Genomic DNA, 14,612 nt, shown 5'->3' with positions numbered 1-14,612 from the left:
TCATTTAAGTGAATTGTAACCAATTCTTTTGAGAATAAATGATCTTTAACCACAAAAAATTAAGGAATTTCAATGTATAGTTTCATATCAAATTCAATATTTACACAAGCTTAATGTACAGGCACACTAACACAAAATTCTATTAATATCTCCCGTAACTGCGTCGCCTTTAACGCAATGAAAGCCAAGTCAACGTATCCGAACGCATTTGTGTCAGTCATTTGGTACACTTGATATTTATTTATCAGTTTGTTCGGTTGACAGCAGTGTCAAAGGAGCGACGAACTATAGGCGTAACGGGTCGCTCTTTCGCATCTTTATCATTACGACGAGCTTTTTCGTGATTTATTCGAGTTAAAAGTTAATTTTAGATGTGCGTATCGTGCGTGTGGAGTGTGTAGTGCGTGTTTTGGGCCGTGTCCAGTGCGTTTCGCGTTCGGTTTACGCGATAAATGTTTTAATGGCGGTGCAGTGCAATCTGTGTCTGTCATCGTATGTGATGTTTTAGCAGTGGATTTGACTGGCGCAGCTGTGATGACCCGGATCGTTGGTAAGTAGCACCAATCCTCCCGAACGGAGTACATAAACACCTACATTTCTTGGGTATTCTGACTTTTTAGACGTATATGTAACGTTTTATTTGGTGTAGATTTGTGGGCCACTTAGTCAATAGCTTGGTTAGAGCCTGTTGACATTTAGTTGTGTTGCAACGAGCGGTATCTGGGTCAGGCTGGGCCGGTGGTGGGGTCAGCTGCGCGCGCACCTACGTCACGACCCCCCACGACCCCCGGGCCCCCAAACTCACTTTCGATACTAGTAAATGGGACAACCTACATACAATATGTGCCCCAAGAATTTCGGAATTTCACTGACAGGTTAGCTTTTTTTTAGAAACGCAAGTTAGTGCAGGTTTTCGTGCCATTCAGCCTTTAAACAAAAAGAAAAACAAATAACAATTATTATCATTTCTACCCCTAAAGTCTTTACTATGTTTTAAGAAACTAAATAAAAAACAAAATTCATAGAAGTGCAAGTGTTTCTCAAGTATGTCTAGTATTTGAATATGTGTGTCAAAATATGTTTGTCAAATAAGCACAAATATTGCAATAATAGTACACAAATATGTATATTACAAAATCAAGTATGTAACTCCCTCATACTGGTTTGATAAGTGTTGCATAGAAGTCACAAGTGGAGCAAGTGGTATCATATTGTGAAGATATGTGGTTCTCAAACTGTCATCTATTATGTTACTGGAAAAAGATAACATAAATAATACTTATGTGTGTGTGTGTGAATTGATAGTGTGTTGATTGATAAGTGTTAGGAAAAGTAATTTAAAATCTATTAAATAATAATTAAATCTTACACAGATGTTGTTCTTAAATTTACAGGAAAATAAAGATAACAAATATATTTTTATGTGTTTGTTTAATGTGTGAAACAGCAGTTTGAGATGCAGTGAATATAAGAAAATGCTATAGGTTCTCAAACTTAATAGAAAAAGAAAGGTAATAGTTATTAATATGTGTGTTTTGGACTAACTAGTTAGGTCTAGTTTTGATGTTAAGAAAAGTAATATTAATGAGATGTGGTTCTCAAAGTTACTGGAAAAATGAAGATTATAGGAATATTACTTATGCATGTTTATGGACTAATAACTCTAGGTTTTATTAGTGTTAGGAAAAGTAGTTAAAAATCTTATAAATAATAATTAAATCCTATATAGATTTTGTTCTAAAAACTTACAGGAATACTAAAGATTAATAGTTCCAAGCATATTGATTGTGGGAAAAAGCAGTTTGAGATGCAGTAAATGTAATAAAATGCTACAGGGATGTGGTTCTTAAACTTAATAGAAAAATAAAGATATTGTTACTTATGTGTGTCAGTTTTGATCACTGCTAAGAAAGGTAGTTTAAAATCTATTAAAAATAATACATTCTCTGAATATGCTGGAAAAGGAAAGGTAATAAATGTTAGAATGTTATTTATGTATAAATTAATAGATGATTCCAGGTTTTACAAAACTTACTTTTAAAGTGGTTCCAGTAAGGTAGTAGAATCCAGTGAAAATAACTAAAATATTATATGGATGTGATTCTCAAATTTAGTGGAAGAGGAAATATTGTGGAAATGTTATTTATGTGTGTCTATAAAATAATAGATAGTTCCATTTCATAAATTATATAAAATGTTATTTAACATCAAGTAATAATAATAAAACTATAGACATGTGGATCTCAAACTGTCATCTGCAATATATATAAGAAAAGAAAGATAATGAAGATGTTATTAAACTTTTAGCTTATAGATTAAAAGCTTCAAAGCTTGTTAGAATAAGTAATTTAAATTATTTATTTATTTCAATTAAATAATGTTTTTACACTGATAAATAACATTGAAGAATAAAAAAATAAAAGTTACACACAATAAGAATGAAATTAGATATGCACTATATTTCATATAAACATATAAACCTGTGCTTCTCAAACTGTTTTATGTAATGTTAGGGGTAAAAAAAGGGGTAATTAAGAAAGAATGATAGAGAAGAATAGTAGATTTGTAGCTCTCAAAGATTTATTAATGAAGTATCTGGGATTTTTTGTGGAAATGGTAGTGAAGTTTAAAACACATTCATCGATGTTTTTCTCACCAAAAATTGAAATTAGACAGTGCAATTGCATACACATATTCATAATTTTTTAAATATTAAAATAAATCCTTTCTTAAATTTTTTTCTGGTTTCATTGTGAAGATATGATTATTCTCTTCATAGGTTTGATAAAATGTAAGGATTTTTATGCTAAGCTTAAGGAATTTTTAATAGGAATTGCTGAATACAAGTTATGAGAATATGTAAAAAATTATAAATAAATCTGTGTGTTGTTACATTATATTTATTTTAAGTAATATTATTTTTTAAAATAAATTAGTCCTTCTTATGTCCATTGAACCCACTGAAGAGTTTGACCATTCACCTCTTAGCTTCATCATTACCTCTCGTTTAGCTCCTCTTGATGATACCAAATTTTTTACTAATATTTGTGCTATATATATTTTTACGGTGCTAGAACTCTCTGTGATTTAACTCTAGCGGCATTACCGTTACACCTAACAGCAGTGTTAAGCCCTGCTGAGTCTTGGTTTCTGAGGAGTTCCAGCTTAGCCCTCAGGGGTAGCGTACCTATGGCTGACCTCAGGTACGAATATTTAAACCTATCTAGGATTGATTACAGATGTCCATACTACAGTAGCTTACCATCAGGTGTACTGCATGCTTGTCTGCTACTGCCATATTATTAAAAAAAGGTTAGAGCTTTTTAGGTATTTAGTTGTGGAACATTAAAAAACAATGTATGTCAGGCTCATATGATAAAAGTTTCATATCAAACAACCTTAATCCGCCTCAACTGTGTCAGACAAACACAGCCAGATTTGTTTGTCGCACTTTTAGGCCTTGGTGGTGCTATTATGTGGAGTATGATAATATTGACATTTTGATAAATAATTAAGTTTTTTGAAAAAAAACTATCCTATACTCTATACTCTAACTATATATGTATGCTACTAAATCATCAATCATCAATTGTTATACTGTTATGTTAATTTTTATGGTTCTGTATCCAAAGGGTAAAAGAGAACCCTGTCACTAAGACTCCACTGTCTGTCTCTCTATCACAGGGCTCTATCTCTTGAACAGTAACTAATAGATATTGAAATTTTTACAGCATATGCATAGCTATGTAAACTATATTAATATCCTGTATAGTATATTTCAAATATTCAGGGCCAAAGCCAGGGCAAAAGCCGAAACTATAAGGATTAGTGAAAAATGCTGAAAGGAGTTACGAGGCCCATTTTGATAAAAACTACAACTACATCATTACTTTTTTTAAATATCTTTTTCCTTAGCCGGGAATCGAATGAGTTCATTTTGAAAAAAATACACTATATTACTCCACTATCTGATAATGTCGCTTATAAGGATCAAATTCTGGGAAGTAATGTCATGTGACAAATTAAATCTGTATACTGAAAGTAAAAGGGGTTCCCCATAACAGAAAGTGGTATTTTTATACTGTAATAAGTCTATTAAAATTTTCACAATACATATACTTTGCTATAGTTGCCATAATAACAAAATATTAAAACAATAATAAGATGAAAATTTCAAGAAGAAATTGCAAGTTTGATTAGCCAATTTTTAATTTTATGTTTTTAGTTTAAGGTAAAAGTTTTATTTCAATATTGCATCAACATTATTTTGTTTTATATCACTATCTCCTTAAAACAGTTTTGTTTTATTCCTGCCGAGTGATATAAAACAATGAGTAATTTGTCTATTCTTTCCGTCATATGTAGTTGAACAAACTTAAACTTTTATACATTGTATAAAACCAACTGAAATTGTCATATTTTTCTTAAAAAAGTTAAATTTCCTGCAAAATAATGAAAATAATTTCAACCGCCATAATACAAAACTTGTTAATATTGTAATATTATAAAAACAATCTGACTTTAAAAAGGTTGTGGTGCAAATTTTTATGTATGATTAAAATAATATTGTTTTAATTGATGGTAGTAGCCCCCAGAGGCTCTGCTGCCACCCTTTAGTCGTGTCGTCATGTCGTCACTGCTTTGCGACCTTAATCAAGCTACGATTAGTAGGATAGTAACGTGTTTGTGTTATGTGTTTCAGAGGCGGGTGGGTGTCCGCCGTCGCGGTGATGCCGGGCGGGGCATGAGCCGGCTGCTGTGCTGCCTGCGCGCGCGCCGACACGACATGGGCGCGGCGCTCTCGCACCCGCAGGTCACACACCACCACCACTCATACACTACCACCACTCACACACTACTACCACTACACTACCGTCACACACACTACCACCACTCACACTAACATCACTCACACACTACCACCACTCACACACTACTACCACTCACATTATCATCACTCACACACTGCCACCACTCACATTATCATCACTCACACACTGCCACCACTCATACACTACCACCACTCACACACTACCACCATCCATACACTACCACCACTCATACACTGCCACAACTCACACACTACCACCACTGACACACTACCACCACTCACATGGTGCCATCACTCATCCACCGCCACCACTCATATTACCATCACTCATACACTACTACCACTTATACACTACCACCACTCACACTACAATCACTCACACTACCATCACTCATACAAAACCACACCTCACACATTACCACCACGTACACAGTACCATACACCGCTCACCATCATTTACCATCAATATCACTGACCATAACCATCACAGCACTACAGACCACAAAACCACTCACCATCACTAGTCACTACCATCGACCATCACCCATCTTCTCTGCTTACCAACACCACCATCGACTATCACCACCACCGATCGTTATCATCACCACCAATTGATTGATTGTGAGCTAACCATTGTTAGCTCACAATCTCTATCACTTTCATTACCACTTCTCACCTGTAACAGCACCACACTCTAACACACCACTCACCATCACAACCAATAACCACCATGACCACTCATAACCATCACTAGTTACTTCCAACTTCGATCGTCATCACCGTTGACTGCCACCACCACTACCATTCAACATCAACACCACTTACAATCGCCACAATACACCATCAGATACTTTACAACCACCCAGTTACATTTACTACATAATTATATGAGGTCACCTTAGCCTTCCAGGTTTTCCAAAGAAGCATATAGTCCATCTGATAGCATGTGGTTACTGCCGCCCATGGACATCTGTAATCAACCCCCAGATAAAATTAGATTCCTACCTGAGGTTAAAAGCTGATATACCTTAGAATAGTGTGTCTCCCATACCACACCAATCACGGAACATAATAAAAATCTCCGGGAGTGCATGCAGAAGTGAAAACGTGAATATTAACTGAATTGTTAGGGAATAATTTCGCACGAATTGCTTTATTAGTATAAAAGTACTATAATTTATGTGGTGTAATTCAATATTCATGTGTTTTAAAAATCGTCTTACGAATTTTCGATCAGGTCACGTGTCCTGACGCTAGTTTAACATTTTTACCCATCACATAGTGCACGACGCTGCTAAAAAAGTTTTCACTTCAAAAAACACAAAATATCATGCATGTCATGCGAATGTGTACGTAGTGTACGTGTATTGTGCTGTGTCCACAGGAGGGCGATGCGTGCGATGGCGGCATGCCGGCCGCGCCGCCCACCATGGCCGACGTCATACGGTACGTTACACAAATAACTAATAAAACATTAAAATTAATTGTCACACACATTGTCAGGGGTCTCGAAAAGGACATAGGGTACCTTTTATTCCGAAAACGGTACTGATCCCGAGGGATATATAGAAACTATTATTGTTTTCCACCTCTGACTGCGAGCAGAGTCGCGCTTTAAAGCTAGTAAAATAATAAAATGAATGTTTAATGAGATCTTACGATGTATGCAGAATACGATGCTGTTAACTAGAGTCAACGAAGGGAGTCAGACATTTGATTACAAATAGCAGCTGTCGTCCTACCCTCCTTAATTTCAATAAAATTGTAAATGTTGCACCTACCCGCTTGCCACTCGCCGCAAACTCCAAACCTTGCAAACGCACAAACGTGTGGACCCGTCGCAAGCGCGGCAAATTCCCTGTGATTTGCCTGAAAAACTCACACTGTATTGGATCGGCTACAATCTTGCATACCTTCACAAGCCAAGTCAAACTTTCTGATACAATTAAATGACTGATATGTGGATTAATCGGATTTTATTGGATAGCTTTGAAAATCTTTACATTCACTTTACAATGTTCCGCAGAGTAGAGAGAATAGACAAGTGTCACAGATCATGAAAAAGACATTAGATGGAAGGCACGAAATTTTAATTGTACAGATAATATATTTTAATATTTTAACACTTCCTTCAAATGAGAGCCTTCCTTCAAACACAAAATTAATTAAAAAATATATATATATTAAGTTTCTATATTTAACATACCAATGTTACCTCTTAACAACTTAAATCTATCTCGAGGTAATGCTTTTGTAAAAATATCAGCAAACTGATGATCTGTGCTTACATACTTTAAAGAAATAATTTTTTCATTATACTTTTCTTTCACAAAGTTATACTTAATGTCTATATGCTTGCATCTTTTGTGAAATTCACTGTTTTTAATTACATTTATAGCACTTAGATTGTCAATATGTAGGCACACAGAGTTTTGTTTATACTCTCCTAAATCACTTAATAAGTATTTCAACCACATTGTTTCTTTGGTGGCTGCACAGGCAGCCATAAATTCAGCCTCAGTGGTTGATAAGGCTATAGTTTGCTGGCGTTGACTGGACCAAGTTATTGCAGCTCCATTTTTTATAAAGACATATCCTGTCATAGATCGCCTTGTTGTTATATCATTGGCATAATCCGCATCACAATAGCCAACTAGATCTGAAGACAGTGGCTTACACTGATAACTTAAACCTAGGTCAATGGTCCCTCGTAATTACTTCAATATTTTCTTTACAGCACTCCAGTGAGACTCATTATAATTGTGCAAGAACTGACTTACCAGACTAACTGCATACATAATGTCAGGTCTGCTCACAGTCGCTAGGTGTATAAGTGATCCAACTGCTTCTCTGTATGGTAGATTGTTGTCGGGTACCGTCTCACTTTTCTGGAGCTTCACATGAGGATCTGCTGGAATACTGTTGGGATTAGCACAGCTCATGTTAAACTTTTCTAATAATTTTTCAATGTATTTACTTTGATGAATAAAAATGTGTCTTTTATTTCTATATATTTGCATGCCCACAAAATTAGAAGGAATACAAGTCTTTATGTCAAAGCTTGTTTTCAATTCATCAATTACTTCTTTCAAGACTAACTTTTCTTTTGACATTAGAAGGCCATCATCTACATAAAGGCATAAATAACATTTAATTCCTTTAACTTGACCAACATAGACACACTGATCAGCCAAGCTTTTGACAAACCCGAACTTTTGTAACACTGTGTTAAATGTATCATTCCAGCACCTGGGGGCTTGTTTCAGACCATAGATTGATTTATTAAGCTTACACACAGTATTAGGTGGACATTCTAAGCCCTCAGGTGGAACCATGAATATATGTTCTTTCAATTCTCCATAGAGAAAAGCTGTCTTTACATCAAATTGAATTATTTCAAGGTTTTGTTCAGCAGCTATAGATAAAAGTAAACGTACAGAGTCATACCTGACCGTAGGTGAGAAGGTTTCATCATAGTCGATTCCTTTGGTTTGTGCATATCCCTTAGCACACAGACGGGACTTGTATCTTGGACCTGTTGGTTCATCTTTCACTTTGAATACCCATTTGCATCCAATCACTTTGGCATTTTATGGTTCCTTGACCAATGTCCATGTATTATTTTGACTATGTGATTGTAGTTCTTCACCTATTGACATTTTCCATTTCTCTGCATTGGCCGATTTCATTGCGTCTTTGTAGGTCAGAGGTACATCTAGACTTCCTTCATTGTAGTATAGATATGTTTCAAAATCTTCAGTTTTAGATTGTAGTTGTTTGTTTCTTGGCCTTAATGTGACATTAGAGACTGGTAGGTTGTCAATTTTTCTGTCTGGTACATAGATGCTGCTGTTTGGTGATGAATCATAAGATTCATACTCTTCACAACTACTGGAGGAGTTTGTGGAACTTAATTGTTGACTGTCACACGATAATTCTTCATTTACAGACTCCTTCTTTGATTCAGTTAAGTCCACCGGAACATAGTTTCTTACAACAGTTGATTCTAGAAAAACTGCATCTCTGCTTTTCACAATTAATCCAGAGGTAGGAATTATGAACCTGTAGCCTTTGGTGTCACTACAGTAACCAATGAATATGGCTTTCTTTGCTTTTGGATCCCATTTCTTTGTTTTCTCTTTTGGTAAGTGCACCATGGCTTCACAACCAAACACACGCAGGTGACTAACACTTGGTTTTGTTCCAGACCACATCTCCTCAGGAGTTTTATATGACAATGATTTTGTTGGTATTCTGTTTAATAGATAAGCAGCAGTTTGAATGGCTTCTGCCCAATACTGTTTAGATAATTTGGCATTAAGTAACATACTTTTGGCTTTTTCTATTAAAGTTCTATTTAATAGTTCAGTAACTCCATTTTGCTGCGGTGTATAAGGCACTGTGGTTTGATGTACAATTCCATTACTTTTTAGTAGCTCAGAGACACTGTTGTTAATGAACTCGAGGCCATTATCAGTTCGAAGGCACTTGATTTTACATTCTGTTTGATTTTCTACATATCTTTTAAATTCTTTCAATTTCTCGATTACTTCTGATTTCTTTCGTAGGAAATAAACAAATATCTTCTTTGAAAAATCATCGGTAAAGGTTAGGAAATACTTTGCTCCGCCAAGAGATTCTGTCTCCATTGGACCACACACATCGGAATGCACTAGTTCAAGGAGTTTTGAGGCACGTGTACCTTTGTTTTTGAAGGGCAATCGTGCCTGTTTTGCTTCTAGGCATGTTATACATGTTAAATTGTTATCCTGTTTCTTTAGTACTTTCATACCTTCAGTATTTTCAATCATTTTATTTAAGTCATTGAAATTCAGATGGCCCATTCGCTGGTGCCATAAATATGCATCATTTTCTACAACATCAGATATGTAAGCATGTTCGTTATACATATTTAGTCGATACATATTGTTCACTAAATCTGCTGTTCCCACTATAGTGTTATATTTGTTCAGAATAACACATCCTTTGCTATTGAATTTAACTTGGCCATCATTTCTAATTATTTGGCTAACAGATAATAAATTAGTAGCCAGCTCTGGCACAAAAAGCACATTCTGAAGTAAAACTATGCTGCACTGACCTGTTTCATCACAAACATCTAGACTCAATTGCCCCGAACATTTCACTGGTAAACATTTTTCATTGGCAACCTTGATCGTTTTGATTACTGATTCTTTCTGATGTGACAATAAGTCACAGTGTCTGGTCATGTGTGCAGAGGCTCCGGAGTCAACATACCAAGCATCACTGCTGTTATTAGAAGCAATGAATGCAGCAGCATAACTTGAGCTTTCTGCTTTATTTTTCTTCTTGGACTTACATTCCGTGCTGATATGTCCATACTTGTTACAGGAATAGGAGGTCCTTTTGGAATAAACTTTTTATTTCCTTTCCTTATGAAGTTCGTCTTAGTTGCAAATGCTGAAGTTTGACTTTCACTCATTTTAACATCTTGTAGAATTTTCGATTTAACAGAATCTGAACTTATTTTGAGTCCTGAACTTTCAATTGCAATTATCATGGGTTGATATGACTCGGGTAGACCGGAGAGCAATAAGGTTCCTAACCACTCATCATCTACTTTAAACCCAATATTTCTCAGTTTGTGTGCTGTCGTCATAATTTTACTGACGTACTCCTCTACATTTTGGCAACCTGTCAGTGTGGTTGTGCACAGTTCCCGAAGCAATCCAACACGGCGTGTCAGCCCTGAGTCATCGAAGGCTTTGGCAAGATTGTCCCATACTTCCTTCGCGCTTTCAGCCTCTTGTATGTGAACGTAATTAGTGGAGTCAACCAACAATATTATTTTTGACTTCGCTTTGGTATCGCGTTTGGAGTCAGTACAGCCTTTCTCAACGCAATCCCAGAGTTCCTCGTGCTGTAAATATGTTTTCACAGCAAATCTCCACGTTGAGTAATTGTCTCGGCCGCTTAGTTTTTCTATTAATGTTAACGGATTGCTGGAAGACATCTTGTACGCGTGAATACTTTTAGGTTAAGTATTTGCCGGCTTGCCGAAATCACACTTTTACAGATTACTAATCTTTTATGATCACTCGGGCTATTCTGGGCCCTTAACCTGATACAATTAAATGACTGATATGTGGATTAATCGGATTTTATTGGATAGCTTTGAAAATCTTTACATTCACTTTACAATGTTCCGCAGAGTAGAGAGAATAGACAAGTGTCACAGATCATGAAAAAGACATTAGATGGAAGGCACGAAATTTTAATTGTACAGATAATATATTTTAATATTTTAACACTTTCTAACCAAACGTGTGTATTTTTAACGTTTTTTTGGGGTTTGCAAGCCTGCGGCATTACATTGTCAATAACAGGCCTGGTAACACCTGTTTGGGAAAGTCAGATCTTACTAGGTGATCACGCCCGGGCAGCGGCCGTGCTCCGACAGTCTCAATTCCCAGCTTGTATACAGGGTGGATACTTTCATACGACAATAAATGAAACCACACGTCCTACTTCTTCCTTGGAACATGTTAAAATAATAAAAATCACTACAAAATAGAACATCATTTATAAACAGTTGACTTACCTTTACTAAGAGCGGCAGCAGCGCAATGTCAAGACGTAAAATCTTTTGCTGCGAGTGTGTCCTTATGTGTTAGGAATAAGGTATAATATGAATTTCCTTAATTTGACGAATTTGTAACATGGTAGTTTTATTACGTCACGATTTATCATGTTTTTGATTTTAAAGATATTTGATTGAAAATTTGTTTGGAGGATTTGGAGACGGATAGGTTCATGTGGTTAAATTTATTGTCGTATGACAGTATCCACACTGTATATATGAGACGTTGAGAAAACTCTCATAGCGCGATTCAGATTACTCGTGGCGCCATCTCTTGACAAGTAGCGAGACGTCTCTACAACCTGTAACGTAGTTGTACATAAACGTGCGATGTTCCAGCGAGCGCAAGAAGAAAGCGGGCGGCGCCGGTCTCGGCACGCTGCGGCGGCGGATAGCGGCCGCCGCGCGGCGACCGCGCGACGCACGCGACTCGCGACCCGACCGCGGTGAGTGTAGTACTGCTATGGTATTACTGTCACAAGTATTTCCATATGTATGTAATAAGTGTTAACAAGGCGGGGCACGGGGTGCAGTGTAATTTTTTTTTATTTCGAAATGTGTGATTAAAATGGTAGCCCTAGCGGCTTCTCCAGCTTTACCTGATTTTGGTGGTCGGAAAGGAGGCATGGTTTTAGTCACCGTTACCGGTTTCCTAGACTGTCCACCATCGCTAGAGGGTTGGAACCAGCTATTGCCAGGGTTTTAGGCAATTTTATGCTTCAATCGCGCTCCTCTGGTCGAATTTGGAAGCTTTCTTTTTCATAAAGCGGTGTTTCTGTGTTTAGGTTGCGAGCACGCGCGCTTCATCCGCTCGGTGGTTGGCACGTGGAGCCTCGCGGAAGTGTTCCTGGTGTGCGAGCAGCTGGAGGCGGGCGCGGCGCTGCGGGACCTCGTCACCCAGGCGGAGCTGGCGCGCGAGCCCGCCGCCGCGCTGCACGCGGACCTCGCCGCCGCGCTGCGGGACAGGTGTGTGACGTCACGCGGGCGGAGCTGGCGCGCGAGTCCGCCGCCGCGCTGCACGCGGACCTCGCCGCCGCGCTGCGGGACAGGTGTGTGACGTCACGCGGGCGGAGCTGGCGCGCGAGTCCGCCGCCGCGCTGCACGCGGACCTCGCCGCCGCGCTGCGGGACAGGTGTGTGACGTCACGCGGGCGGAGCTGGCGCGCGAGTCCGCCGCCGCGCTGCACGCGGACCTCGCCGCCGCGCTGCGGGACAGGTGTGTGACGTCACGCGGGCGGAGCTGGCGCGCGAGCCCGCCGCCGCGCTGCACGCGGACCTCGCCGCCGCGCTGCGGGACAGGTGTGTGACGTCACGCGGGCGGAGCTGGCGCGCGAGCCCGCCGCCGCGCTGCACGCGGACCTCGCCGCCGCGCTGCGGGACAGGTGTGTGACGTCACGCGGGCGGAGCTGGCGCGCGAGCCCGCCGCCGCGCTGCACGCGGACCTCGCCGCCGCGCTGCGGGACAGGTGTGTGACGTCACGCGGGCGGAGCTGGCGCGCGAGCCCGCCGCCGCGCTGCACGCGGACCTCGCCGCCGCGCTGCGGGACAGGTGTGTGACGTCACGCGGGCGGAGCTGGCGCGCGAGCCCGCCGCCGCGCTGCACGCGGACCTCGCCGCCGCGCTGCGGGACAGGTGTGTGACGTCACGCGGGCGGAGCTGGCGCGCGAGCCCGCCGCCGCGCTGCACGCGGACCTCGCCGCCGCGCTGCGGGACAGGTGTGTGACGTCACGCGGGCGGAGCTGGCGCGCGAGTCCGCCGCCGCGCTGCACGCGGACCTCGCCGCCGCGCTGCGGGACAGGTGTGTGACGTCACGCGGGCGGAGCTGGCGCGCGAGCCCGCCGCCGCGCTGCACGCGGACCTCGCCGCCGCGCTGCGGGACAGGTGTGTGACGTCACGCGGGCGGAGCTGGCGCGCGAGCCCGCCGCCGCGCTGCACGCGGACCTCGCCGCCGCGCTGCGGGACAGGTGTGTGACGTCACGCGGGCGGAGCGCTGCAGGACAGGTCTGTAATGGCCCCCTGTTGATGCAGAGACTACAGTGGCTGATGTTGAGCTGGTGTGTTGCGGGACAGGGGGTATAGACGTGTGGATGAAGAAAGGAATATACCAATCGTCCGGTGACGTGACCGAGCTGATAATTGAGTACTTGAAGTAGTGAATGCGGCGATCCTGTGTCCTGAACAAGTGTGTACGACTACCTGGTAACGTAGACTGAGCTGATGCACAGCAGAAAAGGTGGGTACTGACGTTAGGGGACGACGATAGACGCCTTTATTTGAAAGGTGAGCTGACACGCCTTAGCGTGCGCCTTAGATCAGGTTACCGGTCCCCAGCCTCAGGACGGCATATTTTTGAGGACGAAAAATAACACAAATGATATTTGCTTGCTGTATAAAATTTAAATAAATGACAATTACGTATGTGCCATTGTCCATGTAATTTTAATAAAACAAAATATGTCATGACCATATAAAGACGATAAATTCTCGCGATTATATCGCAGAAGGAGGCTTCAACTTTATTGTTACTATAAATATATGCGCGTGCGTGCGTTCGTGCGTGTCTATATGTGTGTGTATCTGTGAGTGTGTATGAACAACGTGCGTGTGCGTGTGTCAGATGGTGGTGCGACGTGGAGCTGGTGGGGGCGGGCGGCTGGGCGGTGGCGGCGCACCGCGCGCTGCTGTCCGCGCGCTGCACGTACTTCCGGCAGCTGCTGGCGCGACATGCCAAGTGAGTACTGCGCACTGTTGCATTTTCTTTGTAGGTTCTTTGTATGGGTTTTAGTGTCTTTTTAGGAGTTTCAGAGGGGCGTTTGGGGAAAATAATGAGGAATTTTTTAAAACGCCATTTTAACACTGCAAGTTAGTAAATACAGCAGGTTTTGCAGAAACAAAACTTTTTTAAATAAAAGTATGATCGTAACATATGTCAACTTAACTGCCAAGTCAATATGAAAAAATATGCATTTTTTTCAATTGACTTGGCTTTTTCTTTAATTTGTTATTTATTATTACTTCCCAGAATTGTATCCTTATAAGCAACACTATCAGATAGTGTAATTATATAAAGGTGTATTTTTTTCGAAATGAACTCGTACGATTCCCGGTTGGGGAAAACGGTATTTTAAAAAAGTAATGATGCAGTTTTAGTTTTTATCAAA

General features: G+C 40.5%; 1 protein-coding gene across 1 annotated transcript in view; it reads left to right on the top strand.

Annotated features, from left to right (window-relative positions):
• Positions 1 to 267: 267 nt before the first annotated feature.
• LOC140755386 (BTB/POZ domain-containing protein 7) overlaps positions 268 to 14,612 on the top strand; it is a gene marked incomplete at its 3' end in the record, with an annotated part of 40,786 nt that continues 26,441 nt past the window's right edge. The window contains exons 1-6 of the mRNA XM_073090581.1: positions 268 to 550; positions 4,703 to 4,813; positions 6,216 to 6,277; positions 11,793 to 11,899; positions 12,239 to 12,419; positions 14,069 to 14,182. Of these exons, the coding sequence (XP_072946682.1) occupies positions 4,745 to 4,813; positions 6,216 to 6,277; positions 11,793 to 11,899; positions 12,239 to 12,419; positions 14,069 to 14,182 (533 nt within the window). The remainder of the gene's footprint in view (positions 551 to 4,702; positions 4,814 to 6,215; positions 6,278 to 11,792; positions 11,900 to 12,238; positions 12,420 to 14,068; positions 14,183 to 14,612) is intronic.

Source organism: Epargyreus clarus, unplaced genomic scaffold (genome assembly GCF_041222505.1).
Source record: "Epargyreus clarus isolate Ecla_fem2 unplaced genomic scaffold, WU_Ecla_fem_2.2 ptg000033l, whole genome shotgun sequence".
NCBI lineage: Eukaryota > Metazoa > Arthropoda > Insecta > Lepidoptera > Hesperiidae > Epargyreus > Epargyreus clarus.
The sequence above is the reverse complement of the archived record's forward strand: the minus strand, read 5'-3'. Positions and strand labels throughout refer to the sequence as shown.